We start from the raw sequence: 16,560 nt of genomic DNA, 5'->3' as shown, positions 1-16,560 counted from the left end.
TGCCTCATAATTCCTACTCCTGAGAACATGGAAATCCCTAACTATTCTGTGGTTTCTTAATTACAATATATATATATGAATGACATTAAATATGGTCATAAGCAGATCTACCCCATACAGGAACATGGGTAATGAGAAGTCTGTATGAGCAGGATCTAATGGAGTCTTTTATCTTTTATATCGCTGGTAGGACGGCCTTAGCAAGATTTCGCCAGGCTCAGCTGGAAGAGGGAAAAGTGAAGGTTGGTGTAAATCTTCCTCATGAATTGTAAAGTATCAAGAATAAATGCAGGCTGGGCGCAGTGGCTCATGCCTGTAATCCCAATACTTCGGGAGGCTGAGGTGGGTGGATCACTTGAGTCTAGGAGTTTGAGACCAGTCTGGGCAACATGGCAAAATCCCTTCTTTACAAAAAATACAAAGATTAGCCTAGCCAGGCATGGTGGCGCCTGCCTGTAGTCCCAGCTACTGGGGAGGCTGAGGCAGGAGAATCACTTGAATGCAGGAGTCTTACACTGCAGGGAGCCATGATCATGCCACTGCACTCCAGCCTGGGTGACACAGTGAGAACCTGTCAAAAAAAAAAAAAAAAAGTAGGGTGCAGTGACTCACGCCTGTAATCCCAGCACTTTGAGAGGCTGAGGGGGGTGGATCACTTGAGGACAGGAGTTTGAGGCCAGCCTGGCTAACATGGTGAAACCCCATCTCTACTAAAAATACAAAAATTAGCTGGGCATGGTGGCAGGCACCTGTAATCCCAGCTACTTGAGGCTGAGGCAGAAGAATCACTTGAGCCCTGGAGACAGAGGTTGCAGTGCACCGAGAGCGCGCTGCTGCACTCCAGGTCAACAGACTTCAAACTTCAGAATTTCCTATTTCTTATCTGTACCTGCTGACGCTCTTGAGAGTCTGTACGCTTGAATTCCAATACCTCCCCATAGCTGAGGCAGGGTGATGGATCTGGCTGCTTGTTTTTCAGTTTCTTCTGTATTATGATGACTGGGCCCGGCCCTTTTTTTTTTTTTTTTTTTTGAGATGGACGCTCTGTCGCTCAGGCTGGAGTGCAGTGGCATGATCTTGGCTCACTGCAACCTCCAACTCCCTGGTTCAAGCAATTCCCCTGCCTCAGTGTCCTGAGTAGCTGGAATTACAGGCACATATCACCACACCCAGCTAATTTTTTTGTATTTTTAGTAGAGATGGGGTTTCACCATGTTGGCCAGACTGGTCTCAAACTCCAGGCCTCAGGCAATCTGCCTGCCTTGACCTCCCAAAGTGGGAATTACAGGGATGAACCGCCGTGCCCAGCCTGATGACTGGGTCCTTTATTACTCCAGCTCTAATATTGAATAGGGACTGGAGTATGATGTGGAGAACAGCTGTAAGCTGAAACCGGTAAATTATTTCATTTCTTAGAGACTCACCCAAATTAGAGATAATATATACCATTCTTTGGATTTTTTTTTAAATTTTATATACACACATGTATATGAATACACCCATATTTATGTATGTTTGTTTTAAACACTGATAGACATTGTTTCTTAAGGTACTATAAATATGCCATGAAATAGCTATAACCTAGTTTGGCTGTCTCTCTATTGCAGGACAGTTAAGTTCTTTCCAATATTAAATACAATGCAATCAATGTTTTTCCTAAGGAGAGATTGTAGAATGAGGTTTAAGGCTTGATAAGGATCATCTGGAATGAAAACTTCAAATGTTTTTAGGCCATTAGATGATTTAGGCTTAAGGCCTGAATCAGTTCTGAATGTTGTTTGAAACTTGTAAATAGTATAATGGAAATGTGTTATTTTTTTCTCCTTAGGAACGAAGACCCTTTCTGGCCTCAGAATGTACTGAACTGCCTAAAGCTGAGAAGTGGAGACGACAGGTATGTTCTGGGTAAATCTGATTTCAGTAGAAGTAACAAGTCTCTCATTTCTTCTTATTATCTAAATGACTGTTAAACCAAAAGTCTAAGTATTTTTAAATACTAATTTTGAATTATAGTTTTTCTGTGCTTTCTAACATATTCAAAAATTATTAAAATGTATTACTTTTTTTTTTAATAGATCATTGGAGAGATCTCTAAAAAAGTGGCTCAGATTCAGAATGGTAAGCAAACTTGTTCCTTTAAAGTACTTGATTCTCAAATCCACAATTAGACTTGAGGACTTCAATACTCCTTTCAAAATAATCAATAGAGCAAGTAGATAGTAAATCAGTAAGGACATAGAAGAGCCAATCAATACGATCAGTCAGTTTGATGTAGTTGAAAGTTGTAGAATACTCTATCTCACAACACTACCTAACAATAAAGAATACGTCATTTTTTTTTTTTTTTTTTTTTGAGACAGAGTCTCACTCTGTCACCCAGGCTGGAGTGCAGTGGTGCGATCTCGGCTCACTGCAAGCTCAGCCTCCTGGGTTCACGCCATTCTGCTGCCTCAGCCTCCCGAATAGCTGGGACTACAGGTGCCCACCACCACGCCTGGCTAATTTTTTTGTACTTTCAGTAGAGACAGGGTTTCACCATGTTAGCCAGGATGGTCTTGATCTGACCTTGCAATTCGCCCGCCTCAGCCTCCCAAAGTGCTGGGATTATAGGTATGAGCCACTATGCCCGGCCTAATACATGGTCTTTTTTAAGAGCACATGGAACATTCACCAAAATAAAACATATTCTGGGCTGCAGAACAAATGTTAGCAAATTTAAAATATTTGAGGCCGGGCGCAGTAGCTCACGCCTGTAATCCCAGCACTTTGGGAGGCCGAGGAGGGAGGATCACCTAAGGTCTGGGGTTTGAGACCAGCCTGACCAACATGGAGAAACCCCATCTCTACTGAAAATACAAAATTGGCTGGACGTGGTAGCGCATGCTTGTAATCCCAGCTACTTGGGAGGCTGAGGCAGGAGAATTGCTTGAACCTGATGGGCGGAGGTTACAGTGAGCCGAGATCACACTATTGCATTCCAGCTTCAGCAACAAGAGTGAAACTCTATCTCAAAAAAAAAAAAAAAATTGAAATTACACAGAGTATTTTCTCTGATTATAACAACAGATTCATATCTGAAAAATTCCTAAATATTTGGAAATTAAACAACATATTTGTAAATAATTCATGTGTCTGAGAGGAAACAGCAAAGAAATTAGAAGATATTTTGAATTTAATTAGAGTGAAAACGTAATGTCAAAATTTAGGGGATGAAAAAATTTATGGGATATAGTGCTTAGATAAAAATGTATAGCACTGGCCTGGTGTGGTGGCTCACACCTGTAATCCCAGCACTTTGGGAGGCCGAGGCGGGTGGATCACGAGGTTAGGAGATAAGAGACTATCCTGGCCAACATGGTGAAACCCTGTCTCTACTAAAAATACAAATATTAGCTGGGTGTGGTGTCGTGCACCTGTAATCCCAGCTACTCAGGAGGCTGAAGCAGGAGAATCGCTTGAACCCAGGAGGCGGAGGTTGTAGTGAGCCAAGATCGTGCCACTGTACTCCAGGACTCCATCTCAAAACAAAGAAACAAACAAACAAAAAATACATATATAGCACTGAAATAATAGAAAATTATGAAAGTTTCCAAATCAGTGATCTAAGCTTCTACCCTGTGAAATTAGAAAAGAAGAGCAAATTAAACCCAAAGCAAGCAGAAGGAAGGAAATAGTAAAGATAAGAAATCAATAGCATTGAAAACAAGATGAATAGAGAAAACAGACCAACAGCTGGTTCTTTGAAAAGATCAATAAAATTGCCGGGCGTGGTGGCTCACGCCTGTAATCCCAGCACTTGGGGAGGCCGAGGCGGGCGGATGACGAGGTCAGGAGATCAAGACCATCCTGGCTAACACGGTGAAACCCCGTCTTTACTAAAAATACAAAAAATTAGCTGGATGTGGTGGCAGGCGCCTGTAATCCCAGCTACTTGGGAGGCTGAGGCAGGAGAATGGCGTGAACCCGAGAGGTGGAGCTTGCAGTGAGCCGAGATCGCGCCACTGCACTCCAGCCTGGGAGACAGAGCGAGACTCCGTCTCAAAAAAAAAAAAAAGATCAATAAAATTGATAAACTTCTAGTCAGACTGACCAAGAAAAAATATACACAAATTAAGAATATTAGGAACCAAATTGGGAATATTACTATAGAATCTATATACATTAAAAGGATAATAAGGAAATATTACAGACAATGTTATGCCCATAAATTTGACAACTTAGATGAAATAGGTCAATTCCTTACAAGACACAAACTGCCAAAGCTCACTTAAGAGAAGTGGTCCTTTTTTTTTTTTTTTTTTTTTTTGAGATGGAGTCTCACTCTGTCACCCAGGCTAGAGTGCAGTGGCGAGTTCTCGGCTCACTGCACTGGGTTCAAGCAATTTCTCCCTGGGTTCACCTCCCTGGGTTCAAGCAATTTCTCCTGCCTCAGCCTCCCGAGTAGCTGGGATTACAGGCACCTTCCATCATAGCTGGCTAATTTTTTTTTTTTTTTTTTTCTTTTTGAGACGGAGTCTCGCTCTGTCACCCAGGCTGGAGTGCAGTGGCGCCATCTCAGCTCACTGCAGGCTCCGCCCCCCGGGGTTCACGCCATTCTCCTGCCTCAGCCTCCCGCGTAGCTGGGACTACAGGTGCCCACCCCCTCGCCTGGCTAATCTTTTGTATTTTTAGTAGAGACGGGGTTTCACTGTGTTAGCCAGGATGGTCTCGATCTCCTGACCTCGTGATCCGCCCGCCTCGGCCTCCCAAAGTGCTGGGATTACAGGCGTGAGCCATGGCGCCCGGCCAAATTTTTGTAATTTTTGTAATTTTTTAGTAGAGACAGGGTTTCACCATGTTGAACAGGCTGGTCTTCAATTCCTGACCTCAGGTGATCCACCCTCCTCGGCCTTCCAAAGTGCTAGGATTACAGGTGTAAGCCACAGTGCCTGGCCGAGAAATAGTTCATTTTGTTTTGTTTTGTTTTGTTTTGTTTTGTTTTGAGACAGAGTCTCGCTCTGTTGCCCAGACTGGAGTGCAGTGGCATGATCTTGGCTCACCGCAGCCTCTGCCTCCCAGGTTCAAGCGAATCTCCTGCCTCAGCCTCCTGAGTAGCTGGGCCTACAGGCGCCCACCACCATGCCCAGCTAATTTTTTTTTGTATTTTTAGTAGAGACGGGGTTTCACCATGTTAGCCAGGATGGTCTCGATCTCCTGACCTCATGACCTGCCCACCTCACCCTCCCGTAGTGCTGGGATTACAGGCGTGAGCCACTGCGCCCAGCCCTGAAGAAATTTTTGATTGTTACAACTGGAAGGGTGCTACTGGCACATAGTGGGTAGAGGCCAGGGATGTGCTAAGCCTCCTACAAATAATTATCCTAAATAAACTACAGTGTCAATAATTCTACTGTTTAGAGACACAGTTCAAAAAGAAATGGTAAACCTGAGTAGTCCTATATCTGTTAAAGAAATTGGGGCTGTGCACCGTGGCTCACGCCTGTAACTGCAGCACTTTGGGAAGCGGAGGTGGGTGGATCACCTGAGGTTAGGAGTTCAAGACCAGGCTGGCCAACATGGTGAAACCCTGTCTCTATGAAAAATACAAAAATTAGCCAGGCATGGTGACGCATGCGTGTAATCCTAGCTACTTGGGAGGCTGAGGCAGGAGAATCACTTTAACCCAGGAGGCAGAGGTTGCAGTGAGCCAAGATTGGGCCACTGCACTCCAGCCTGGGTGACAGAGCGACAGTCCATCTCAAAAAAAAAAAAAAAAAGATGGAAAGAAATTGAATTCATTTCTAAATACCTTTCTAAAAGAAAATTCCAGACCCAGATGGCTTCACTGGTCAGTTCTACTAAATATTTAAGGAAGAAATAATACCAACTCCACATAGTTTCCTCAAGAAAATGGAAGAAGAGGGAACACTTTGTAACTCATTTTGTGAATTTTAGTATCAGCATTACCCTGATGCTAAAATCAGAAAAAGATATTATGAGAAATAACTACTGACAATATTTCCTATGAATATAGACAAAAATCTTTAATGAAACATTAGCATATCAAACCTAGCAATGTATGGCCGGGCGCGGTGGCTCACGCCTGTAATTCCAGCACTTTGGGAGGCCGAGGTGGGTGGATCGTGAGATCAGGAGATCGAAACCATCCTGGCTAACACACGGTGAAACCCCGTCTCTACTAAAAATACAAAAAAATTAGCCGGGCGTGGTGGCAGGTGCCTGTAGTCCCAGCTTCCTGGGAGGCTGAGGCAGGCGAATCGCTGGAACCCGGGAGGCAGAGCTTGCAGTGAGCCGAGATTGCACCACTGCACTCCAGCCTGGGCAACAGAGCGAGACTCCGTCTCAAAAAAAAAAAACAAAACCTAGCAATGTATAAAAAGGATAATACATCACAACTAAGGAGGATTTATTCTGGAAAACCATAGTAGATTCAGCATTCAAAAATAAGTTAATTCACTGTGTCATTCTAAAGAAGAAAAACTGTATGATCTAAGTAGATGCAGAAAAAGTATTTGACAAAATTAGACGTTTATTCATGATAAGAACTCAGCAAACTGGGAATAAAAGGGAACCTTTTACCCTGATAAAGCACTTTTTTTTTTCTGAGACGGAGTTTTGCTCTTGTCACCCATGTGGAGTGCCGTGGTGCAATTTCAGCTCAATGCAACCTCCGCCTCTCAGGTTCAAGTGATTCTCCTGCCTCAGCCTCCCGAGTAGCTGGGATTACAGGTGCCAGCCACCACGCCTAGCTAATTTTTGTATTTTCAGTAGAGACAGGGTTTTACTATGTTGGCAAGGCTGGTCTCGAATTCCCAACCTCAGGTGATCCACCCACCTTGGCCTCCCTAAGAGATGGGATTACAGGCATGAGCCACCACACCTGGCCCTGATAAAGTACTTATAAGAAACCCGTAGCCAATAAACTATTTAATGGTGAAGGATTGAATGCTTTCCTCTTAAGATCAGGAACGAGGCAAAGACATCCATTCTCACCACTATATTCAGCGTGATGCTGGAAATCCTAGCCAGTGCGGTAAAGTAAAAAAAGGAAATAAAAGGCATAAAGATTAGAAAATAATAAGTAAAACTGTCTTTTATTGTAACATAGAAAATCCTATATAATTTTCTTTCTTTTGAGATGGAGTCTCGCTCTGTCACCCAGGCTGAAGTGCAGTGGTGCAGTCTCGGCTCACTGCAACCTCTGTCCCCTGGGTTCAAGCGATTCTCCTGCCTCAGCCTCCTGAGTAGCTGGGACTACAGGCATGTGCCACCATGCCCGGCCAATTTTTGTATTTTTAGTAGAGACAGAGTTTTGCCATGTTGGCCAGCCTGGTCTTGAACTCCCAACCTCAGGTGATCCACCCGCCTCTGCCTCCCAAAATGCTGGGATTACAGGCATGAGCCACCACGCCCACCTAAAATGCTACATAATTTTCTATGTAGAAAATCCCAAGGAACCTACAGAAAGACTTCTAAAATGGATAAGTGAATTTATCAAGATCACAGAAAAGAAGTTCAGTATACAGAATTATATATATACACACACCCCCATATATATATTCATATATATATTTATATTTATATATTTTTATATATTTATATATATTTATATATATATATATTTTTTTTGAGACAGAGTCTTTCTCTGTCACCCACGCTGGAGTGCAGTGGTCCAGTCTCGGCTCACTGCACCCTCTGCCTCCCAGGTTCAAGCTATTCTGCCTCAGCCTCTCGAGTAGCTGGGACTACAGGCATCCACCACCACACCTGGCTGATTTTTGTATTTTTAGTAGAGACAGAGTTTCACCATGTTGGCGAGGCTGGTCTGGAACTTCTGGGCTCAAGTGATATCTGCCTGCTTAAGCCTCCCAAAGGCTGGGATTACAGGTGTGAGCCACCATGCTCAGCTTCAAAATTATATTTTTATATACTAACATTGAACAGCTGGAAATACAACATTTTTTTAAAGTGCTATTTACAAAAGCACCAAAACACAAGAAATAACTTAGGTATAAATCTTTTTAATTTTAATTTTATTTATTTTTTTGAGATGGAGTCTTGCTCTGTCGTCCAGGCTGGAGTGCAGCTCACTGCAAGCTCCGCCCCCTGGGTTCATGCCATTCTCCTGCCTGAGCCTCCCGAGTAGCTACAGGCGCCCACCACCACGTCTGGCTAATTTTTTTTGTATTTTTAGTAGAGACGAGGTTTCACCATGTTAGCCAGGGTGGTCTCGATCTCCTGACCTCGTGATCTACCCGCCTTGGCCTCCCAAAGTGCTGGGATTACAGGCATGAGCCACCGCGCCTGGCCATACTTAGGTATAAATCTAACAAAATACAGTCAGGATCTGTATGCTGAAAACTAGGATGCGATGACTAAAGAAACCAAAGAAGACCCGAATGAATGGGGAGATACACTGTGCTGTTGTATGGGAAGACTTAACACAGTACAGATGTTAATTCTTTCTCTCTTCCAATATATCACAATCAAAATTCTAACAGGATTTTTTGTTTACATTGACATTCTATGTCTGAAATTTAATTGGAAAGGCAAAGGAACTAGAATAGCCAAAACAATTTTGAAAAGGAACAAAATTGGAGCATTCATTCCACCTGATTTCAAGATGTAATAGAAAGCTCCAGCTTCCAGATAATGTGGTATTGGTGAAAGGACAGGGCACATAGACCAAAGAAACAGAATTAGAAGTCCAGAAATAGAGCCACACATAAATGGTCAGTTGACTTTTTCTTTTTCTTTTTTTTTTTTTTGGAGATAGAGCATTTCTCTGTCACCCAGCCTGGAGTACAGTGGTGCAGTCATAGCTCACTGCAGCGTCCACCTCTTGGGCTCAAGTGATCCTTTTGCCTCAAACTCTCATGTAGCTGAGACTGCAGACGCATGCCACCATGCCTGGCTAATTTTTTTCTTTCTTTCTTTCTTTTTTTTTTTTTTTTGAGATGGAGTCTTGCTCTTTCGCCCAGGCTGGAGTGCAGTGGTACGATCTCGGCTCACTGCCTCCAGGGTTTAAGCGATTCGCCTGCCTCAGCCTCCCAAGTAGCTGGGACTACAAGTGTGTGCCACCATGCATAGCTGATTTTTTGTATATATATATATATATATATATATATATATATATATATATATATATATTTTTTTTTTTTTTTTTTTTTTTTTTAGTAGAGACGGGGTTTCACTGTGTTAGCCAGGATGGTCTCCATCTCTTGACCTCCTGATCCACACATCTTGGCCTCCCAAAGTGCTGGGACTACAGGCGTGAGCTGCTGTGCCCAGCATGCCTGGCTAATTTTTTTTTTTTTTTTTTTTTTGAGATGGAGTTTTGTTCTTGTCACCAGGCTGGAGTGCAGTGGCGTGATCTCAGCTCACCACACCTCCACCTCCCGGGTACAAGTGATTCTCCTGCCTCAGCCTCCCAAGTAGCTGGGATTACATGCATGTGTCACCATACCCAGCTAATTGTATTTTTAGTAGAGATAGGGTTTACCCTTGTTTGTCAAACTGGTCTCGAACTCCCAACCTCAAGTGATCTGCCTGCCTCGGCCTCCCAAAGTGCTGGGATTACAGGTGTGAGCCACTGTGCCCAGCCCTGCCTGGCTAATTTTTAAGTTTTTGGTAAAGATGGGCTCTTGTTATGTTGCCCAGGCTGGACTTGAGCAGTCTTCCTGTCTGTGTCTCCCAAAGTATTGGGATTACAGGCATAAGCCACTATGTCTGGTTTGGTCAGTTGACTTTTGACAAAGTTATGAAAACAATTCAATGGAGAAAGGGATGACAACTCTTAAAAATTCATCGATTAGAAAATATAATTTGTTTTAAGAAGTGGGTAAAATTTTGAACAGATACTTTACCAAAGAAAATATGTAGGGTGGGCATGGTGGCTCACACCTGTAATCCTAGCAGTTTGGGAGGCCGAGATGGGTGGATCACTTGAGGCCAGGAGTTTGAGACCAGCCTGGCCAACATGGCAAAATCCCATCTCTACTAAAAATACAGAAATTAGCTGGGTGTGGTGGCTCACGCCTGTAATCCCAACTACTTGGGAGGCTGAGGCATGAGGATAGCTTGAACCTGAGAGGCAGAGGTCACAGTGAGCTGAGATTGTACCACTGCACTCCAGCCTGGGCAACAGAGCGAGACTCTGTCTCAAAACATAAAATAAAATAAAATGTAGATGCAAATGAGCATCTTTTCATGTGTTTAACATAATAGTCATAAAGGAAATGCAGATTAAAACAACAGTGGGATACTACACACTTAATAGAATGACTTACACAAATAGTGACCATGCCAAGTGCTGGTGAATATGTGAAGTAATGAACTCTCATGCACTGCTAGTGAGGAGGCAAAATGGAACAATTACTTTAGAATGGGGTTTGGTGGTTTCTTATAAAGTTAAACATACACTTAACCTATGATCCATCAATTCCACTCCTAGGTATTTCTCCAAGAGAAATGTAATACTTTTCTGTTACACAAAAACTCATACATAATGTTTATAGTAGCCCCCAAACTGGAAGCAACCCAAAGGTCCTTCTGGTGAATGGATAAACAAACTGAGGTGTGTCTATAAAATAAAATAATACTCAGTAGTAAAAACAAACATATAGGCTAGGCACTGTGGCTTATGCCTGTAATCCCCAGCACTTTGGGAGACCAAGGTGGGAGGATCGCTTTGAGTCCAGGAGTTGGAGACCAGCTTGGGCAACATAGTAAGGCCTCATCTCTGTAAATAATAATTAAAGTAAATAAATAAAATTAAAACATATGGATGAATAAAAATAAAACAAAAATAAATAAAACATTTCAACTCAGCCTAATGCTGAGTGAAAGAAACAAAACTCAAAATACTGCATAATTTATGATCCCATTTATATGATGTTCTGGAAAAGCAAAATTATAGGAACAGAATAAATTGTGTTTACTGGTGGCCAAAAGTTGGGTAGGGGGAGGGGTTGACTATAGTGATGCATAAGGGAATGTTTTGGGGCGATGGAACTTTTCTGTGTCTTAATTGTGGTGATGATTACATGATTATATGCATTTGTGAAAACTCACATAATTGTGTACCAAAAAGTAATGTTTTTATATGTAGATTTTGGAAAGTCAATAAAAAAAATAAAACTTGTGATTCTTGTTTTCTCCAAGATGCCTTGGCTTTGCTTTGGGAGAGGCTTCTGGAATCCTCTCCCTTTGCTTTGGTTGAGGCCCTCAGAGGATTGGGCTGCCTTGAGTTCTCTGTGTCTTTAGCACTGGAAAGTCTCACCATGGTGGTGGCAGGTCTTTTTTCTTTCTTAATAGAACAGAACGTGGGAGTGGGAGGTTCTAAAATGTATTTTTTTTTATTTTTTTATTTTTTGTGAGACAGTCTTGCCCTGTCACCCAGGCTGGAGTGCAGTGGCGTGATCTTGGCTCAGTGCAACCTCTGCCTCACAGGCTCAAGCTATTCTGCTACCTCAGCTTCCTGAGTAGCTGGGATTACAAGCGTGCACCATCACTCCTGGCTGATTTTTGTATTTTTAGTAGAGACAAGGACTCCCCCATGTTGGCCAAGGCTGGTCTCGAACTCCTGACCTCAAGTGATCTGCCCTCCTCTGCCTCCCTAAAGGCTGGGATTACAGGTGTGAGCCACCGCACCCAGTTACAATATATTCTTACTTGACTTTTTTTTTTTTGAATGGCGGTCTCACTCTGTCACCCAGGCTGGAGTGCAGTGGTGCTATTACAGCTCACTGCAGTCTCCACCTCCAGGGCTCAAGCGATTCTCCCACCTAAGTCTCCCAAGTAGCTGGAACCACAGGCATGTGCCACCACACCCAGTTAATTTTTCATATTTTTGGTGGAGATGGGATTTCACTATGTTGCCCAGGCTAGTCTTGAACTCCTGAGCTCAAGCAGTCCACCCACTTCTGCTTCCCAGAGTGCTGGGATTACAGGCGTGAGCTACTGCACCTGGCCTGTTTGACTTTTTTAAAAAAATAGACTTTATCCAGGCAAGAATTACATGTAATAAAATTCCCCCGTTTTTAATGCAGAGTTGGATGAGTTGCAGCAGATTTTTATACCCGTGAAAGCCACCACCTCCACAAGCAGTATCCATCACCCCTAGAAGTCCTCTCATGCCCATCTTCTAGAGCATCAGTCTTAGCTGTAACCCAGGTGTAAGAGCCCTTCTGGACTTGCTGTTGTCATCCAGCATTACCTCATGAAGGCCTTGCTGTGTCTCCACTGTGTGCAAATTGTCCCTTTCAAAAGTTATATGATGTTTCATTTCAACATATTAGGGTTCATTAACCATTTTCCTACCTTCGCTGTGGTGTGATGCCCCAGCTGCACCACAGTGAAATTTGTTGTGCACATCCCTTTCAATTAATCCCTTAGGCATAATTCTTAGCCCTATAGTCCTTGCCAAAAATTTTTCCCATATAGCAATACATTGCTTTCCTGAAAACGCTAAACCATCATAGAATGCTGCCATCCCTGGGTGCGTATCCCAGCCTCATTGTGTCTTTGCTGGCCTTAGTTGCTGTTTTCCCATCTCTCTTAAGAGCTTGTTATTTCAGTAGTTTTATAAATGGAACTGCTGGGTTGTTTCAGGGTTGTTTATATTTTTTTGGTTGCTAATGAGAATGAAGTTATTTTCAAGGATTTTTTTTTTCTTACGCTAGTGGGAACTCTGTTTATAATTCTTGTCCTTTCATTTATTTGGGTGGTTTTTCTTATCAATTTAGATGAGTATTTTTATGTAGTATACCTTTGTAGGTGTTGACATTCATTTTAAGGATATGATACTAAGTGTACGTGTTAGAGGTGTTGACATTCATTTTTATGGAATGATAGTTGACCTTTTTGTTTTCTAGCTGGTTTAGGTGAATTTCGAATTCGTGACCTGAATGATGAAATTAACAAGCTGCTAAGGGAGAAAGGACACTGGGAGGTCCGGATAAAGGAGCTGGGAGGTCCTGATTATGGAGTGAGTACATGGCAGCCCCAGTGGCGGGTCTTGTCTAGTTTTCCACCCACAGCAGTTCCCAGCCCATTCTTGCCATAGTAGTCCCTCGATACAGGAAAGCTATGAACAGGATGGGTAGGATGATGCTGGAAGACCTCACAGCACATGCATCACAGCAGACAGGGCATCTGTATGTACCAGCCAGAAGGCCTTGTGGAAGCTGCTTCATCTCTCAGCCTCGTGTTTAAAATGACCATGAGCCCGGGCATGGTAGCTCACTCCTATAATCCCAGCACTTTGGGAGGCTGAGGCGGGCAGATCACTTAAGGTCAGGAGTTCAAGTCAAGCCTGGCCAGTATGGCAAAAGCCCATCTTTTCTAAAAATACAAAAATTAGCTGTGTGTGGTGGTGCACGCCTGTAATCCCAGCTACTTGGGAGGCTGAGGCAGGAGAATCACTCGAACCTGGAAGATGGAGGTTGCAGTGAGCCAAGATCGCCACTGCACTCCAGCCTGGGCGACAAAGTAAGATTCTGTCTTCAAAAAAAAAAAAAAAAATGACTATGGTCCTTCACTGGGTGCAGTGGCGCACACCTGTAATCCTAGCACTTTGGGAGACTGAGACAGGATGAGCCCTTGAGCACAGAAGTTTGAGACCAGCCTGGGCAGTGTTGTGGGACCCTGAATCTACAAAATATTTAAAAATCAGCTAGGCATAGTAGCACATGCTTATAGTCCCAGCTGCTCAGAAGGATGAGGTGGGAGGATGGCTTGAGCCTGGGAGGTGGAGGCTGCAGTGAGCTGTCATCATGCCATTGCACCTCAGCCTGGGTGCCAGAGCAAGATGCTGTCTCAAAAAAAAAGATAAAATGAGCATGGTTCCTCACATTCTTTGAGTGCCTTAGGAACTGGAGACAGCTATTTGTTGGCTTTGTTATCTGAGAGCCATAGAGACACTACATTCTGTCCTTTTTTTGGACTTCTATAAATGCAATACTCTAGAACCATAGCTTTCAAACTTTTAAGAACATGGCTCATTGTAAAACACACACAGACACACACACACACAATCACAAGCCAGCACACAAAGGTGCTGAAAAAAACAATAAGTATGGTATATTTTTTATTCTGTTCTATTTTGGTTTTTAAAAATTTGATGTTTGTGACCTGCTTAACTGATTTCTTGACGTACTAATGGGTCTTGGTTTTGAAAACTCCTGCCCCAGAGCCTAATTCGTTCACACTTTTGTGATGAGACCTACCTCAGATCACTGGAAACAGTATGTAATCAATGGACTGTAATGTGTTATATAAGAAACACATGCAGTTTTTCTACGTGTTGATCTTTTCACCTTGTGAAAGTCTAACACATAACCATAATTCTTACCCTAGTACATACAAATGGAGTATTCAGCCTTCCCACTGCAGAAGAGGAAAGGCACTCCCACTTCTGAAGCACCTTTTGTGTCCGGGCACTGCACTAGGAGACTTCTCTTGGGTGTCTTGCCTAACTTCTTTTTTTCTTTTCATTTATTTTATTTTTGTTGTTTTTTATTTTTATATGCCAATCTTCTCTGTATCATTCCGATTTTAGTATATGTGCTGCCAGAGTGAGCCCTTGCCTGATCTCTTCAGCAGTTGTGTGGTGGAGATTTTATTTTTCCTGTGAGGCAGCTTAAAAGCAGCTCATTAATCCACCTAGAAAAGTGGTCTCAGGTATGAAAAAATTCGTATGTGAAATGTTAAGTTCCACCACCCAAATTCAACACTATTAATATTTTTATATATTTTTTTCCAGAGATTTTTAATGCTTAATAATTTTATTTTTATTTTCTACATATAAAAGTAATATATTACCACTAAGTTCAGAAAAGTACAAAGAAGCAGAACAACACTCAGTCACAATCCCATTACATAAGTGCAGCCACTTGAATATGCTCTTTATCTTTTTTCTCCTTCTGTTGTTTTTGTATGAATGTCATAATTGAAACCATACTCACTGTATGTACAATTTTGGTTCTGGATTTTGTTTTTCTTTTCAAAATGGTAGCTTTCATTATATAAACAGTACATATTTTTGTGCAGAGAAAAAATATAAATATAAAAATTATAAGATATAAAAAATACATATTAGTATATACATTATAGAAATTCATTAATATTCTATGTGCTTTATTCTCTAAACTGTATAAGGAATACAGTTTCATGTCAATAAATAATCATGATAGATATGTATATTGTTTTATTTTATTCTAGTTTAGTTTTTTTTTTTTTTTTGAGACAGAGTCTCGCTTCATCACCCAGGCTGGAGTGCAGTGGTGCGATCTTGGCTCACTGCAACCTCTGCCTCCTGGGTTCAAGCAATTCTTGTGCCCCAGCCTCCAGAGCAGCTGAGATTATAGGTGTGCGCCACCACACCTGGCTAATTTTTATATTTTAGTAGAGTTGGGGTTTGACCATGTTGGCCAGGCTGGTCTCGAACTCCTGACCTCTGGTGATCTGTCCGCCTTGGTCTCCCAAACTGCTGGAATTACAGATGTGAGCCACTGCACCCAGCCTCTTAGTTTTTGAGACAAGATCTTACTCTGTCACCCCAGGCTGGAGTGCAGTGGCACGATCATGGCTCACTGCAGCCTTGACTCCAGGTGCAAGTAATCCTTTTACCTCAGCCTCCTGAGCAGCTGAGATGACAGGTGTGTGCCACCATGCTCAGCTAATTTTTTTTTTTTGCGACGGAGTCTCGCTCTGTCACACAGGCTGGAGTGCAGGAGTGTGATTTCGACTCACTGCAACCTCCCCCTCCTGGGTTCAAGCGATTCTCATGCCTCAGCCTCCAGAATAGCTGGGATTACAGGTGCCCACCACCATGCCCAGCTAATTTTTGTATTTTTAGTAGAGACAGGGTTTCACCATGTTGGCCAGGCTGGTCTCGAACTCCCTACCTCAGGTGATCCACCTGCCTTGGCTCCCCAAAGTGCTGGGATTATAGGCGTGAGCTACCGTGCCTGGCCATCCCCAGCTAAATTTTAAATTTTTTGTAGAAATGGTGCCCCATTATGTTGCCCAGGCTGGTCTTGAGCTCCTGGAGTCAATCAGTCATCCTGCCTCAGCCTCCCAAAGTACTGGGATTACAGACATGAGCCGCTGTGCTCAGCCAAATTGTATGATTTAAAAAAATGTTTTTTAACTCAAAGAGCATTGCAAAAATACACAGAGAACTTTTATATACCCTTTATACAGATTTACCAGTATTTAACATTTTGCTCGTATTTGCTTTCTTTGTGTACCTTGAGATTTATTTTTTGTGAACCACTTGAAAGGTAGGTTACAATACATCATGCTTCTTTACCCTTTAATATATGTGTATTTCCTAAGAAGAATATTCTCTTATGTAACCATGGTAGAGCTATCAAGTTTAAGAAATTTAACTTGGCTACAATAATTGAATCCATGTGGCATTTCATCAGTTTTCCCAATAATGTCCTTGGTAGCATTTCCCCTGCAGTACAGGACCTGATCTGGGGTCACATACTACATGTAGTTGTCAAATCGTCTTTTTTTTTTTTTTCGAGACAGAGTCTCGCTCTGTCGTCC

At 42.5% G+C, this 16,560-nt stretch overlaps 1 protein-coding gene across 2 annotated transcripts in view; it reads left to right on the top strand.

The window, feature by feature from the left end:
* ISY1 (ISY1 splicing factor homolog) overlaps positions 1-16,560 on the top strand; it is a 32,844-nt gene that overhangs the window by 3,255 nt on the left and 13,029 nt on the right. For both annotated transcript variants that reach the window (XM_516736.9, XM_009446421.5), the window contains exons 3-6: positions 191-242; positions 1,829-1,894; positions 2,076-2,118; positions 12,876-12,988. In XM_516736.9, coding sequence (XP_516736.3) covers positions 191-242; positions 1,829-1,894; positions 2,076-2,118; positions 12,876-12,988 — 274 coding nt within the window. The remainder of the gene's footprint in view (positions 1-190; positions 243-1,828; positions 1,895-2,075; positions 2,119-12,875; positions 12,989-16,560) is intronic.

This window comes from Pan troglodytes, chromosome 2, assembly GCF_028858775.2.
Source record: "Pan troglodytes isolate AG18354 chromosome 2, NHGRI_mPanTro3-v2.0_pri, whole genome shotgun sequence".
In the NCBI taxonomy this organism is placed as follows: Eukaryota; Metazoa; Chordata; class Mammalia; order Primates; family Hominidae; genus Pan; species Pan troglodytes.
Note: the sequence above shows the minus strand (reverse complement) of the source record. Positions and strands in the feature narration are given on the sequence as shown.